The sequence below is a fragment of the Triturus cristatus genome, chromosome 8 (assembly GCF_964204655.1).
Source record: "Triturus cristatus chromosome 8, aTriCri1.1, whole genome shotgun sequence".
In the NCBI taxonomy this organism is placed as follows: domain Eukaryota; kingdom Metazoa; phylum Chordata; class Amphibia; order Caudata; family Salamandridae; genus Triturus; species Triturus cristatus.
The window spans coordinates 1267364008-1267381140 of NC_140591.1; the positions used below are offsets into that span (position 1 = coordinate 1267364008).

A 17133-nucleotide genomic window follows, 5' to 3' on the forward strand; every position below is an offset into this window, starting at 1 on the left:
AAATTTCCTGATTGATTGAACGATTAACACAGAGTAAAAGGCTCCAGAATCAAATAAAAGCACTACACTATTATTGTGTCAATGTTTCAACACAATGAGATCATGAGATCAACTGAGCACGGTCATCATCAGGACTCACATTGGGAAACAGACCATTTGCTGATATGCATGTAGAGAATGTCAATTAGTACATCCCCTGTATATCACTAGCGCACATTATACCATTGTTTCCTTTATTACTTGACTACCCAGCTCCCAGGATTACTGGGTTGCCCTTTGTTCTTTTTATACTAAAGTAACTTACCGGCACGAGTTATCATTTCTTCAGATAATTATGACTATAAGTATAACTATAACTGCTGAATTTCTATGGTTTTATGTGGGTAAAATGTGAACCTCGCTTTAATGTCCCTGTAACTTTAGTTTTTTCAGTGAATTTTTAGTTTTTTTTACTTAAAGTAATATATCATTAAATCTTCCTCCCTAGACATACAAATTGTCATCTATTTAATAATGCTAAAACTACTGAACACATATACAACAAATTACAAAAAGGGCTCTTTCTGCACCAAAAACTAGCCTTCTGCCAAATTTGGTGTAATCCATTCAGCGGTTCGGCCTCTACTCATGCAAAAACCCCATAGAGATTGCATAGAGTAAAAGCTTTTTGATGCCAAACCCCTTTTTATCAGCCCCTGCTTGACCAATCACCCTGAAACTTTTCACACAGAATCTCAACTAACTTGCACACTAGTTTTGCAAATTTCATGAAGATTTGTCAAACAGCGCCAAAGTAATTAGCAAAAATGAAACGCTTTGTCTATGGAAAAAGTTGTTACTAACTATAACTACCTACTGGCTCTCGCCAGTAGGTGATATATACACATATATAATTTTTTGGGGGGTGGGCTTGTCGGCTTAAAAGATAAAGACATCTAGACCATATATTTCATGGATCCTTCTCAGTTTTAGAAATCCATGGATGATTCATTAATCCACTTAGAAATTCTGATTCACGAATCCACCAATGTCTGATTAGCTAGCTGTCACAGGACTAATACAAACAAGATAGACTACAGTTTTGGGTTTAAGTTGATATAAATGACATGGGCCAGTAGCTGATTTAAAATACCTCCATCCAGAGCTAATTAAAAAAATTGTAAGCAACAAAAGTCATAAGCAAGTGAATTTCTTTCAAGTAGACCTTGACATAGAATGTGACATGCAACTTCGAAGAGAATATGGTTCAGAACTATCCCTGATATACATTATCTTTCCTCTTATAAAACGTATTCCAAATCTGCCTACCTGATGCACAAAATATTTAATTTGCTTTTTAACTGCTGATTTAAGAAGCATTGACAAAGCCAATAGGTCTTGCCTTTCAACGGCATTACCAAACATTTTGGTTTTGTTAATGCTTTTTGCCTTTGCTTGAAATGGGGAAAAATATGCTTGTTTGCCATTGTAGTACAGCTGCAAAAAGAACTATTGATGGACAGAATGCAGAACAATGTCATACATTCACCCCAGTACAGAGATCTGGGCCTAAATCCATCGTTTTTTTGCTCACCATGCCATTCCAATTTGGACCCAGCCATATGCAAGTCAGTCTCGACCCTGTGCCCCATGGGAACAGTCCAGCCCGAACTGCCAGGCCAGGTCCTCCCTGGACTGGAAACAAGCATCCTAGGACCGGTTTCGGGTTTCACCCCTCTTCAGCCAGGATAGCTTGATTCCAGTAGCATGGAGAGCACGGGACTCACGTCTGAGCATACCCGTCCCACTCGGGGTGACAAATGCAAACAGAATAATTGATGGACAGAATGCAGAACAATGTCATACATTCACCCCAGTACAGAGATTTGGGCCTAAGTCCATCGTTTTTTTGCTCACCATGCCATTCCAGTTTGGACCCAGCCATATGCAAGTTAGTCTTGACCCTGTGCCCCATGGGAACAGTCCAGCCCGAACTGCCGAGTGGGACGGGTATGCTCAGACGTGAGTCCTGTGCTCAAGCACAACCTGTTATCCACACAGCTTACTACTGCCATAGCAAACAAATGTTTCATTTAGCAGCGCTAAGGATTTATTATGAGGGGTGTAGATTGTGTTTGTGGGTGTGTAGAGTCAGAGAAAAGTTTGTTTGAGAAAAAACATTTTGTAGTCTACCAACACCGTGGCGAATATAAACCTTCCCCTTCAAATCATTTTTCTGAGGGCTCCTCCTTTCAGAGAGGGTCCTCATCAGTGTGATAGCATATTTGCAAAATGAGTGAGCTGAATAGGGTCTTGGGGTGGCCTTATACGAATTGGGTTACAGAAGATTAACATAACTAAACATAACAAAAGCAGGATCCGAGGTAAAACTGCTTGGAAAATACGTTCTTAAAAGTGTATTTTAAGGGAGACAGTTATCCTAGACCCACCTTACAAGTGTGTTGTAGTAGTATTGCTGCATTGTTTTCAGTAGTAATAGCACTCCAGATTATTACAAGTATTTCAGGCGGGTATTACTGCAACCGGTAACACCATAACTGATATTACCACTTGTTTTTCCAATGACAAATTTCATCTGTCCAGAACAGAGAATAGTTGTAATTTGTGGGTGGAAAAGGGCTGAGAATTTCGGGAAATACATTCGGTAACTGGCTTGTAATACTGAATCCACATGTTATTGGTCTACTACTTATAATGAGGTGGTAACACTACCCAGTAATGATAATACCGGGCACAGTGTTGCTACCTCAATTTTATCAGCCTCCTTGTAATGGAGCCTTTGGTCTCTTTGAGTTCATTCCAAGTAAAGCAAATGTTTGTGCAGGGTACCGTCCCAAAACCCAGTCATTGTGAAATAATTAGCATGGAATGGGGAATAGCAAGCGGACCGTTTTTCCAAGGTCTTTTTTGCTGCAGATAATTCTGACCATGGCACATTCTAAGCAGTGCTTGATTTGCAAAATAAAAAAAAGGTGTCAGGGCCCTCATTAGGAGGCCACTACATCTTGCACCACCCATTGCCCTGCCAGTGCCACCAATGACAGAACAGTTAACAAGCATTGGCAATGCCAATAGGTCTCGCCTCTGGGACCTATTGGCTTTCCAATGCCTTTTGTAAGGCTGTGCAGCATCAGCCAAAAGAAAAAAGGCATAGTGACATAATCCCTACTGACGATCAAGTCATTTTCATAGGAGGTAGCATGCTTGATAACATGTGTGTACACACACGCATCACTGTGCAAGCGCATGCTTAGGAAATGACGCCGTTGCCAGGGTGGATCAGTAAATAAAAAGAAATGAAACTTCAGGTAGGGCGAAACCACTGTTTACTAGGTTGAGAGGCTGTTGGCTATTGTTGCCAAGTTCTCCTAAAATGAATAAAAGATCACAGTAGGGTGACCAACTGGCATTGGTGCAAATTCAGGACGGTGAGTGTAAAAATTCAGGACAAAGGGTCAAAATTCAGGACACAAATTCAGGACAGGAGGTCAAAATTCAGGACAAAACTTCAGGACAATAGGTAAGTTTTACAGACCCATCAGAGGAGGTTGCGCAATAGTATATAAGTAAGCCCAGTTTATCCAAACATATTCAACCATTTGCAAACCTATCCATCATGTATCCTTCCATCTATCATTTCACTCATCCATCCCTTCATCCATCCTTTCACTCATCCATCCATTATCCATCCATCCACCCTTTCACCCTATCCATCCAGCCATTTACCTTTACCCTTTCACCCATCCAGCCATCCTTTCACTTACTCATCCATCCAGCCAGTCACTCATCCTTCCACCCATCCACCCTTTCAGTCATCCATCCATCCTCCCTTTCACTTAGCCATCCTTCCTTCCATCCATCCACCCACCCATCTACTCATCCACTCATGACTTCATCCATTGACCCTATCACTCATCCATCCTTCCTCTCATCCATTTATCCTTTCACTCCTTCACTCATCTATTCATCCTTTTGTCCACCTACCCTCCCTTTCACTCACTCATCCATCCTTACATCCACCCTTTCAATCATCCGTCCATCCATTCACCCTTGCACTTATCAATTAATCAATCCATCCACCCACTCACTCATCATCCACCTTTTCACTCATCCATCCTTTCACTCATCCATCCACCCTTTTACCCATCCAGCTTCCCTTCCACCCATACATCCAGCTATTTACCTTTTCTATCATCAATCCATCCATCCTCTCTCATTCTCCATCTATTCAATCTTTCATTCACCCATTCACCCTTTCACTAATTCATCCAGCCATCCACCCATTCCTTCACTTACTCACTCGCCCACCTTTTCATATTAATTTTGAGCTGAGCCTTTTTGAGAAGAGGCCCATCAAGAACTTCACCCTCGCCGCAGGAGCCATTCCAGGACTGGGACAGAAGCCACCCAGGGTGGAGATAGGATCCACCACAGGGGGGACAGGAGCCATCACAAGCGGGGGGGGGGGACAGGAGCCACCACATGGAGGGACAGGAGCCATCACTGGGGGGGCAGGAGCCATCACAGGAGGGGGAACAGGATCCACCAGGGTGGGCACAGGGGTGGCCATGCAGTATTCTAGTATCATCTTGGCCCCTCCAGGGTGGGTTAGGGCTCCTCACCCGCTCCTGGACAGGACATCAAGAAGACAGGCTCTCTTTCCAAAATGTTAGTTTTGCCATCCCCCACTGTGATGTACAGTACTTAAAAGAGATACTCCAAGAGAACTGATTTAACTGATTGTCCTCCATACTTTGTTAATCAGTGTGGGTGCGATTGTGCCATTTCTTTATTTTATTACATTATAGACTTCATGTTTGAAGAACCGAGGTTTGCTTACAATTTAGTAACAGTAATTAAGCTCTGTGAAGAGAACCATGTGCTGCCTCGGGGTAATCAGGGCCGGTTCTACGATTTTTGGGGCCCTGGGCAGAAAGGGAATGTGTGAGGCCCCTCTAAATTGCAGAGACATGACGCATTCAGGGCTGTTTGCATCTGAATAGATGCCCCTGCGCCTGAAGCCGCAGCCCCTCCCTCTCAGTCACCTTCAAGCACCTCTTAACAGCTCATCAAGGGCTGAAGGTGTGAGGGTAGCCATCCCGCTGTGCCTCTCCAATGCTGCTGGGTATCTGAGCTTTGGTACTGCATCAGAGTCTGTTACACCCGACCTCAACAGCATCGGAGTCAAGCAGGGAGGTGGGTGGAAGCTCTGCCGGTTTAGGGTTAAAATTACGGACAAATGGCGTCCGTTAAAGAATCCTTCACGGACAACGGACAGACGGCCGAAATTACGGATTGTCCGTGAAATTTACAGACGGTTGGTCACCCTAGATCACAGAGGCGCAACAGGCCATGGGGGTGCAACAGAGGTGCAGGTGGGTGGCGTAGGAGGAGGAAATTACAGATAGTGGGTGAGGGGTGGTGAAAGGAGCTATTGGCTTTGTCAGTCGGGTGGGGGTGGTGAAAGGGATGACAGTTGGGGGTAGTAAATGGGAGGGTGTGTGCTGGTCAAGAGCATGACTGTAAAAAAAAGTGTTATGACCCGTGCACCGTTGCTTACGTCATAGCTCTTGTTTTTCTTTTTTTAAAGCAAGTGGAGAGAGATGCCGGTGAGGGAGGAAGCAGTGTCTGGATCGGATGAAGGGGCGGCCTTGAAGGGCATACTAGAGTGGAAATAGGCAACTTAATGGTTGAGCTAGCAGTGTTGAGGGACAGATGAAAGCAATTGAATGTAACCCAACCCAAAAAAACGCTCTGCAGAAATTATGTTGGTGAAGTGATGTGGTAACTGTCCCTCCTGATCTGTGCTAAGATACTGCTGTTTATACTTTGCTGCCTGACTAAGCCTCGGTTAAGAGGAAGACCCCCTTCCCCATTATTTGGCTGGGGGGAGCTAACATTACCTAAAAATCACTTTCAATAAACGGTAGCTCAGGTTATACGAGGGTATTCTGTTCATAAAACCTCTTTACTGCGCATGCTTTTTGTTTCAAGAGCGCCTTTTGTTGTTTTCTTGTTTTATTTCAGTGTATGTAAATATTATGTTTAAATAGTGATTTTAAAAATCATAATACACAACACATTTACTGATTAAAGACACGAAAAGCTGAAAGTGCTCTTTACACACGTTAGACACAGTGAAACTTGAAACTGAGACTAGTGTAGTAGAAGAACAGCAAAATCGTGCTTTAAAATGCAAGATGAAGAAAACATTCATACAAAGTAATACTAATACATATAAACGAGTTGCACTAATAAGAATTTCTTATGAAAATGTTGTATATTAACGTTTACTGCTGAAAATGTTGCTATTAATGAAGTGGCCTAGTGTTTCTAATGCCATCTGTTAAAATATACCATTTAGAAAAGTTGTTGCAAAAATGTGTAGAAACTAAGTACGATCTTGAAATTTCGCATAATAATACTAGGGATTCTATAGTTTATGAAAAAAGAAAAATTAATGTTGTAGTGTGAATTTAAAAAATGATATACTTATATGAATATTTGGGAAAAAGTATGGCAGTTGGGTATTTCTAACGTGAAAGTTCTACATATTTCCTATTTGAATTGATTTTTATTACATTATATTTGATAAAGTTTAGAGTTATTTCATTTAAAATGTGTAATGCCAATATAAATGCTTTTTCGAAAATAAATTTTCTCTAGTGCTGACCTTTCCCCTGACCTAATACAATGGTCCTTTTAGAGCTAATGAAATGTTGCTTTATTTGTTCTGTACATGTATAACTTTCGACATTCCTAAATCCAATGATCACAGTGACTTATTCCTGTGGGAACAGGATTTCAGCTGTTGCTAGAGACGGTTACTTTGTACTTCTTTTTCACCGATGTTAGACCTATGTGGACTTTCACATTTTTTGTCTCTCTTGACTATCCTAGGAAAGCATCTTACATCATTCCCCTGATCCATTACATATACTAACAGTGTACTCCTGAGCCCACTTTGTTTTTATTTACAGTATATGCCTGATTGCACACCCTCTCAATATCAGTGCTTTGATGAGCCCATCCCTAATATTGACAGTACGTGGCAGCTCCCTCTCCAGATACTGCAAGGGTCGGGTTGATCCCATATTCTGCTCACCAATGCATGGATATTAAACGACCGCGTAAGCAAGCACGACCTGCCTCGTTATACCCCTTTTTCGTGTATAAGGCCCGCTACTTGGGCCTGTCTCTGACCATTCTCTTTTGCCACACTCTGGTGGCAAGGTCCCCTTGCCTACCTCCAAGTGTGGCAGTCATGGCGCCAGGCAGAGCTAACACTCGGCAGAGCCAAGGTTCAAGGTACAAAGGACTCGATCCCTCTTCTAACCTAGATGCAGTGCTCCAGGCCCACAGTCTCTGCACCAGCAAAACACAAGAGTTTAAACCTGCACTCTCCCTGAGGGGAGAAGAGTTTCGGAGGTGTTTTGTAATGATTTTTAAATTAAAAGAACCTCAAAAGAGTAATCACAAGCCTCACCCACCCCAACAGCTTACAGCATTATCACATGTGCCGCCATAAGCAGCATGGCACTTTAATGCTTTTTGTTTGGTACCGTTGGAGCTTGGGAGGCAGTGAAGTATGCCATGACAGGGTACAGGTCAGGTGGTTCAATTCCTTTGAAAGCACCGAGTGCTGTAAAGTTGCACAGACAGGCCAGTTTCGAGTGTCAGCATTGGCTCAAAAACCTATGAATCTTAGTCAATCACCTAATCGCCCGTGAAAACATGACTCATGTTAAGTGCTACAATATCTTTGTGTTAAGTTCGGACTAGATGGGAATGAAGCATCAGGCACAAGGGGGAGTGGGAGGGGCTGCAGTGCCTCATGCGCTCCACGGAAACCTGGCAGAACATCAAAGCAAAGAAAATTATAAAAAAGAAAAAACAGTGACCTGGGAGTATGTGGGCAGGGCATGCAGCAACATGGTAGGAGGCGGGAGAGACAAACACTGCTTTAAAATGCAGGGAGCTATGGGCGCAGAAGTTGAATACAGGCAACGAGTAACACCAGCAGGAAACAAAGAAAAAAATAGCCCAAAAAACAAACAGATAAACAACCAAAGCATAAAGATACAGTACTTGGCCCCCGCTCCATGGGGGGAAACAAAAAAGTAAAAAAGGAGGGACAAAGAGGAAGGATTCACCAATAGCAAGCAAGCATTTTGGAAGGACAATTCAAGTAACAAACAAAAAGCAATGGACGGGATGTAAGCCCACAAAGTGTATACAACCGGTCTCCAGACAGCCCCGCCGCTGTCGAGGCTCGACCTAAAAACTACTAACCATCGCTCCCTACAAGTTTGACAGTTCAGACTATTCCAGGTCCCAAAGCTATAAGAATGACTTTGGTGGCAGGTATTAGACATTTTTAATGTATTTTGAAATAATAAACAACTGTCCATCTGAAATTTAGACAAACACCGATAACATGTGGCAGACTGTCAAAAGTGTTGGTGTTCACAATTAAGTGTCGCCTCTGAGCACCGCAAACCATTGGCTCAAATTAAGCACTGATTCCAAGGTTCTTTTTGGCGGCAAAATACCACCTACTTGTAGAAGGTAGTAAACTGTTGCAAGGGAAAATGGTTGGGAACGTGCAATTTGAGGCAGGGATGGGGGGATGTCTGGGTGGTGGTAGTCTGCTGGCGACTATTTGGAGCTCCTTCCATTGCGCAGGACAAAGGTAGGAGGGAGCTAGGCTCCTCGGTTTCCAGCATCCCCTGCAGTTCCGCATCCAGTTCCTGTGTTTCTGTGGTCAGGTATTTGTGGACCCAGCAATTCTGGGCCCAGAACACCAGGCTACTCAGAACTGCCTGGAGCACTATTTCCCTCATGGATACCACGGGGGCAACTCGTAACGAAGGGCCTGGTATCTTTGTTTATTTCCACTCAAACAGTGGTCCACTGTTTACATATTTATTTACTGCATTCGATGGCAGAAACAACTAAATTATACTTCTTCTATGCTTAAGCCAGTCATCACGTTATACATCCATTTGCGTGCTGTCACATATCTGTGAAAAATTGTTCTATTTCTATAGTTTCCACTTGTTATGTGATATTGTGTGTTTATGCACTCAAGTGCATGTGTAGTCATGTTTGCCCAGACATTTGTACAGGGTGGCAGGGTCTGAGTTGTTGGATTTCAGCACTGGGCATGGTTTTCAACATTGTTTCTATATTTTTGTTGGCAGCTCTTTACATTTAAGTATGTCTGTGTCTGCAGGTTCCGTTGGAGGCGGAGACTGTTCGTCATCTCAGCGCCCAATGATGAGGAGTGGGCCTATCAGCAGCAAACGTACTCCCTCAGCGGGCAGGCTTGTCATTTGGGTAAGTGTCCAGGTCGCATCCTGTCCTTAGCAAATGAAATGGAACTTAAAATGAGGAATCACATTTTAAATGTAATTATCTTTACTTGTAAGAATTAACAGAGGCGGAGGAGTACGAGACTGGATTACTGTATATGGGAACAATGGAGGTCCTTTCCTTTGCTGACGCAGCTATGTTTAAATTACACTCCCTACATTTTTATGCTGTTTTGTACCTCTACTTGGAGCATTTGAACTATGGACGTGGGCGTTCAGTATTAAGTCGCCAAGCAAGGCCTTATGTGAATTTGGTGGCACAACCCGTGACTAAACAATACGCGGACCAGGGTGAATAAGACTGGGTTTGTGGTGTGTTAAATAATACATTTAACACTTCTCCGCAACTGTACTTCATAATGGGTAAACGGATCTCAGTTCCTATTCAGTATAACCCGGTTGACAAAAGATGGGAAATTTACTATAGTACTAACATGAATAATTGTTAAACATATCCAGTTTGGGATTGTGCCAGATAAGACAAATCCAATTGGTCGCACACTGCTCGTCCTACCAGCGTGTTACCCCAAAGCATTGTGGTCCATGAAGTCAGCATCAGCGAGTGCGCCTCTGCCAGAGTATTAAGCAAAATTAAAGTTGCGTTGGCCATCCCTGGACACGTGTTTCGAGGTTATTACCTCTCGTCAGCAGGGAATAGGCATGTGTGTAGGGTTGCTGCGTAGGCTGCCAAAATTGTTCTCAGGTCCAGTACCGCTCGTGGCACTCAGGTGCGTAACCATGAGCTCGTCAGCCCCACCGGCTTAAGGGAGCCTGAATATTAACACAAATCCAATTGGTCGCACACTGCTCGTCCTACCAGCGTGTTACCCCAAAGCATTGTGGGCCATTAAGTCAGCATCAGCGAGTGCGCCTCTGCCAGAGTATTAAGCAAAATTAAAGTCGCGTTGGCCATCCCTGGACACGTGTTTCGAGGTTATTGCCTCTCGTCAGCAGGGAATAGGCATGTGTGTAGGGTTGCTGCGTAGGCTGCCAAAATTGTTCTCAGGTCCAGTACCGCTCGTGGCACTCAGGTGCGTAACCATGAGCTCGTCAGCCCCACCGGCTCAAGGGAGCCTGAATATTAACACAAATCCAATTGGTCGCACACTGCTCGTCCTACCAGCGTGTTACCCCAAAGCATTGTGGTCCATGAAGTCAGCATCAGCGAGTGCGCCTCTGCCAGAGTATTAAGCAAAATTAAAGTCGCGTTGGCCAGATAAGCATTTGTAAATATTCACAATCTCAGAACTGTGGGAGTTCACCTGCTTAAGCAGGCATCCCTACCCCTGGGAGTCCACAACTTGTCCCTGTGAGCAGATCTGCACAATGTAAAATTACACCATAGTCATCACATTACGTGGGAACAAATACATTTATGAATGTAAACTCATTTTTGTGAATAACAAATAAATCCATAAAGTCCAAATATGTTTTAAAATTTGTAGTCCCCTTCATGTGCTTAACTATACTGGGCTTTTGCCTTGATTTTGCACACCCAAAAGTACAATACACACACACCGCCAACTTTGGACGCAACAGAAAATAAACCATCACTGACAAGAATGTCTCAAATATAAAAGACAAGAGAAAACATATTACATGAAAAACCCTTGGGATCAGACTGTAGCAGAAGAGTTTTAAGGATAAAGGATGCAAATCACCATAAAATCACCCTAGAAGAAAATGCAACAAATCATATAAGTTTGTTAAATAGCAGTTTTGGCAATCTGCTTTTTTACAACGGAGACAGTATTAATGCCTCTTTGTGGTATTTATTCATTGGAGGAGAAGTACAAATATCAATACTAAAAGCTCCATTATGATTGCCACGGAAAGAGGAAGTATTTACAATACCTCGCTAATACAAATAACCTGGGCTGTGGTACTCACCAGGTATAGTAACTATCTAATTTTCCAGGTTTTCTACTCAGTCATGAGGTATATGACGTAGGACTGGTGTTTTCTGCACTACATTCCTCTAGAAGTATTTTTACCTCACGTTGTCATTATAAATTTTAGCATTTTTGACATAACACAATCTGTCAGGATGCAGTGTTTAGCACATGTCTCAGAATATGGTTCACTGTGCAAATTCCCATGTGCACATAGATGGAAATTTTTCCATGCACTCGATGTCATGGTGTAAGAACTATTTTTGAACTTCAAACACGCGATTAACGCATGAAATGGGCAGAAATACTGATTTGCCATGATAGGAACACTTGACATCCATGAACAAGAGTAAAAGGAAATCCATATGCCTAGTATAAAGACTCAGATTTTTGCTTATCTCTACCCTTGATCTTATCACTACTGTGGACTGAAGTTTGTATTTTCCTGTGTTGTCCTTATGTACTTCTGTCCCCATCTCCGCCACACTGGTGAAATGAGCTTGGCCTGGCTTCAGCTATGAATATACAAATTTTATTAGGAGGTACAATCTAATAGTGAACACTTGCTTTGGATGGATGACCTCATCACAATATAGATCTGAGAGTGGGTCTGGAGAATCTATTTTCACATTCACCCCCACCTCCTTGGCCCACCCCTGTGCTGAGATATTCAATAAGTAACCAAAAAGTAGATTAGCATCTAAAGTGGATTAAAAGTTTATAATCTTTTTTGTAGCAGCAAATGCATATTTAATTTGGGAAGGTATGCATGATTCTGTATAAGACATCTAAATGTGAATTGGTATTTTTGGTATCTATTTTAGAGATTGTCTTTTGTAAGAGGGTATAAAAGTACTTTTCCATAACCACAATAATACATTTTGGACAAATACAGAAATGAGGGTGATAGAGAACACGCATCAATGGCCTAAGTTTAGTCAATAAGGCACTTTATGTGCACATTCCTTGTTACCTATCAACTTTTCTCTTGGTACTCAGGTTCCTGGCATCATGTGGAGGCTAGTCACTCACAACATATTGACCTTTTCCCCAGCTGATACAGACAATTCAAAGAATGGTCTTTGCATACTAAGCATCCACACTCTGGAAACCCATCCATCACATCTCAGATTTGGATGTTAAGTGCTCATATCCTCTACCATTAAGTCTTACTAAAATCCCACCTTGAGAAACACCATTCTGCAGTGGCCCACCTCTAACTATCCAACAGATTCATGTTTCCCCAGATGAGCTCCACCAGCTCAGTGCATTTGTCCGTGACCTAACCTGCAACATACATTTAGGCCCCAACCTATCTGTTTGATCATCAATGTTTACTTGTTGCCCCTTGTGGTGCTCCTCGAAGACAATAAAATCAAAATTCCTCAATGTGTAGCAGATACCTAGCTTAACTTGACAATCTCATTAGGAAGTGACATTGACCATCTCAAGGACTGCCTATCTACCTGAAGTGCAAGCAAGAATAAGTGCATCAGTGGCTTTCTACAAAGAGTTTGGTTGGCTGCATTCCAAAATTTCCTGGCAGCGCCAGGACTCTAGGATTGTGCATTAATAACAGCCTCAGCATTAAAAACCACATTGCAATAAGACACAAAGTGCCTGCCACCAACTCACACTGATCCTAAAGACTCAGATTTTATTTCTGATACATCCTTCAGAATAGCCATCCAAATATAAAACATTTTGAACTCCGCAGGACACCCTGCATTTTATAATGTTTTGTAAATTTTACGGGGTTCCAAGGAAGGTGTATATCATACCACTGCTAAAAAGAATGAACTTTCTTCAAGTGCATCCTGCCCTTTTGTATTTACAACTGTTACCTGAAGAAGCTGTTTTTAATGTGGTATGCTTTTTAAAAGCTGCCTTGAGATTGAGGAAAACCTGTGATTGATTATTTAATCTGTCTGATAATGGTTGGTTTCTTATGAGAAGTGTATGTTTTTATGTATAACTCTTTTTACTCATTTGTACTCATATGAATGTATTTTATGCTCAATGTTTTATTGTTTACGCTAGGCATATTTTAATTAAGACTATTGCTGCTGTTCTCTGCTTTTATGGTCTCTATTCAAAGAACCTAATAAAGCTTACTTTGATTGATTGATTGAAATATTTTGAACAAAAAAAAGAATGGCCATCTAAATACTGTTGCTTTCTTATCTTAATCATATTAATCCTCTCCTCATACTTCAGGGGTTATAGAATACCAATTGGTTGATGTGACCCCCTGATGTGTATCCTCCATGTTGCAGCCTGGTTTAACATTGGACTAAAATAGTATGCCAGAATTTCCCAAAACTCGCAAAATTCCTCCGGCCCCTCTGTCTTTCCTCATCGCCTTCAAAGCTTTCTGTATCAGTTTCAAGCAACTGGACAGAGACAGCCAATACTATCAGACAGGATCATGATCTTGATTGGTCAAGCTAGACCCACAGCAGAAATAAAGACAACTAGTGTTGGACCCAGCCCTTTCTGGAGGGTTGTTCCAAAACTTTTTGCCTTCCTCTGCCTGTTTTTCTGACCTTTTTTTTGTTGGCTTTAGGACTTCGGGCACTTTGCTGCTGCTAATCAGTGCTAAAGTGCATATGTTCACTCCCTTAAACATAGTATGATTGGTCTACACCTCTTTGGCATATTTGATTTACGTGCAAGTCCCTTGTAAAGTGTAAAGTGGAATCCCATATGCCCAGGGCCTGTAAATTAAATGCTACTAGTGGACCTGCAGCACTCATTGTGACACCCACAGAAGTGGCCTTTCCAGCCTGTCTCAGGCCTGTCACCACTGGGCCTGTGTGCGCAGTTTACTGCCACGTGAACTTGCCATTTAAAACTACTTGCCAAGCCTTAAACTCCCCGTTTGTTACACAAAGCTCACCCCTTAGGTAGGCCCTAGGTAGCCCTATGGACAGGGTGCTGTGTAAATAAAAGGGAGGACATGTATCACTCTTGAATGTAAATGTTTATCAGTGCATTTACTGCCTTGGTGTATGTGTCTCACTGTCCCACTGTCAGAGTATTCCCTGTCCTATTGTTTTTTTTCCCTTGTTCTAGGTTTTCTGCTCTACTAACACAATGTACATTTTTCCCTCTACCAATGTCAGTGTCTCTGTGTTGTGGCATCCCCCGGTTGGGAAGCAAACATCACTGTCTTTAAGGTTGTTGTTATAAAACTGAGGACAACATGGTCCATTTCCTATTAACATGAAGAAAGAGTAGCCCAATGCATACACATATTTTGGTAGTGTCTGCTATGTTTGAGTGGGGTTCTGGAGAGGTGAGCAGTGGGTGGCTGCTAACTGCCTGGGAGGAGGGGTGTCAATGATGTAGTAGTATAGATGCTACCCTGATTCCCTGACATGCATGATTCCCCCAAAATATTTGTTTGTTTAACCTCTTTTGTTATGAAGTAAACATGCAGAATTTCCTTAGATCAGTCTCAATTATTAAGCTACAGACCGTGCAAATCAGGATATTATGCTTCAAACTATCTGTCTTTGTTTTGGTAGGTCTGCGTCACTTGGCTATTCTGAAACTGGTTGGGGTTGGAATCGAAAGCAGTGGGGTTTTGGAGCTGTATCCCATTAATGGTAAGAACTGCATGTTTCCTCTGGGGTTTACTTCAATTATATCTTCTATTACCATCCTTTTCTTGCATGAACTCAGTAATAAGCTTTCATCTAGGTGGGTTGTGGAAACCAAGAGCACTATCACAAGGAAGGAAAAAAGAAGGTGCAACAAACTGATTTTGGGAATGTCTACACAGAAAGATGGCTCAGTGAGTGAAACATCCATGGCAAACATCTTGTGTGATGTTCGTGTCACAAGTTCGAATCCCTGTCGGGCACATCCAGCTCAACCTACCATTCTTCTGAAGTTGTAAATTGGGTACCATTTAATTGGGTAATAACGACACCTGTTAATTCCATGACTTGGAGTGGTCGGAAAAGCTATTTAAAAAGAAGTTATGCATATTATGCACTGATTGGAATGAAGAGTTGCCAAGAAATTGCAATGAAAAGGCTTTTTGTATCACATACCTTAATTTTTGGGAAACAACCTAATATATCTCGTGTACCCATCAGGAGTCATGGGTTTGAACAGGTATATAGCAAACCTAATTATGGTGTAAGCTCGTTGGATAGGAAGGTATAGAGAAACAACCAAGCATGGCAAAGACATCTTGAATGAAATTTGAGATACAGCCTCTTCCTCAGCGGCACCCTGAAATGAGGGTATACACACTAATGAAATATACAATTTATGTTTGTTTATTATATGAGTCAAAGTAAATAACAAGGACCCCCTGCTGAATGTCTAGATTACTAGGGCAGGGCAGAAATACAATTGACAGAAAATTCCCTATGCAACTATAGGTCTATGGCAATTAACCCCTTCCATGCTCATGACGGAACGATTCCGTCATGAGCATCGGTTGAGTTGTGCTCATGACGGAACCGTTCCATCATGGCCCCGCCCGCGCTCGAACCCTTCAGCACCGCGGGGGAATCCGCGCAGCGCTGAAGGGGTTAACAGACCATGTAGGCAAAAAAACTTGATATATAGAACTCAGCGTACACTACAAATACATTTTTTTTAAATTCATTTCTTTAATACAAAATACTTTAAAAACATGTGGAAAGATATGGTATCATACTGTTCATTACATACATAGTGTGGTGACTCCACATGACTTACAAAATTACACAATGCAATGGACAAACATAAACATGAACTAACAAGCAATGATTCAGACAAACATATACCAAAATATCAGAGTGTGATGTAATTAAGAAAAAATGGTAAAGACAAATAACTGAAGTGGCTGGTTGATGGTTCGTCTTCTACCTAGAACATTAGTATCTATGCCCCTTTTCCTCACAGAAAAGATAGAAGAGATTGAGGTTTAAATTCATAGGTTAGTGAATAGCATTTTCTAGTACTACTAAACCTACTAAAAATGCAGTGTGTGAATAGGCTCCTAAATCCATAAACAACACACATACATGTTAATTTCCAAGGAGGGCATTCCTAGAACTATTGTTACTGACAATGGGGTGCAGTTCACCTCACATAAAATGATGCAATTCTTAGAAAACGTACCCATCAACCACATAAAAACTCCCCTCAATTGTCCTAAGGCAAAAGGACTAGTGGAAAGGGGGAACAGGATGAATAAAGAAGCCATACAATTAGCCCATACCACAGGGGAGCAAACTGATAAAGCGGTGAGAAAAATGTTATGGTCGTATCACACCTCTCCTAATGCAGTTTCAGGAATATCACCATTTCTATCACTTAAAGGAAGGAAGCCAGGCTCTAACCTCACCCCTAATTGGCTTGGTGGTGGCAATCCTGTTTGCGTGGAAAGAGATTCTGTCAAAATTAAAGTGAGAAAACATCAAGAGTGATATAAGATGTGGTATGAAAGTAAATGGGGAGCATTTAAACATGAATGGAGTAAAGGACAACTGGTGGTAATAAAAAGGCACTACAATACATGTAACTAGTTCACATCATTCTCCAAACCCAAGAAAATGAAATGTTTCAAACGCAATACAGTGGTGCTGGCGAATGGTTGCACTTGGAGCATGGACAACGTAGTTCGTTGCCCAGAAGCTCTCATCCCAGAGAATAGATTTCATGGGGGTCCATCTAATGCTTCCCCTAACACACCGGGATCTAAGGAAACCCGGAATCGCTGACCCCCACGTTGGCAATATGATTACAAAATGGATTAACTGTATATCTTGGTATAACCTGTTATGTATGTTCATAGAACTAATCTGACTTTTGGGAAATCTTAGATTTCTAATAAATGGGGATGTGTTGTACTTTATCTTAAA

General features: G+C 41.9%; 1 protein-coding gene across 2 annotated transcripts in view; it reads left to right on the plus strand.

Annotated features, from left to right (window-relative positions):
- The window catches only part of CCDC80 (coiled-coil domain containing 80), a 355389-nt gene that overhangs the window by 327134 nt on the left and 11122 nt on the right, over positions 1-17133 (plus strand). For both annotated transcript variants that reach the window (XM_085622971.1, XM_085622972.1), the window contains exons 6-7: positions 9236-9339; positions 14797-14877. In XM_085622971.1, the coding sequence (XP_085479097.1) occupies positions 9236-9339; positions 14797-14877 (185 nt within the window). The remainder of the gene's footprint in view (positions 1-9235; positions 9340-14796; positions 14878-17133) is intronic.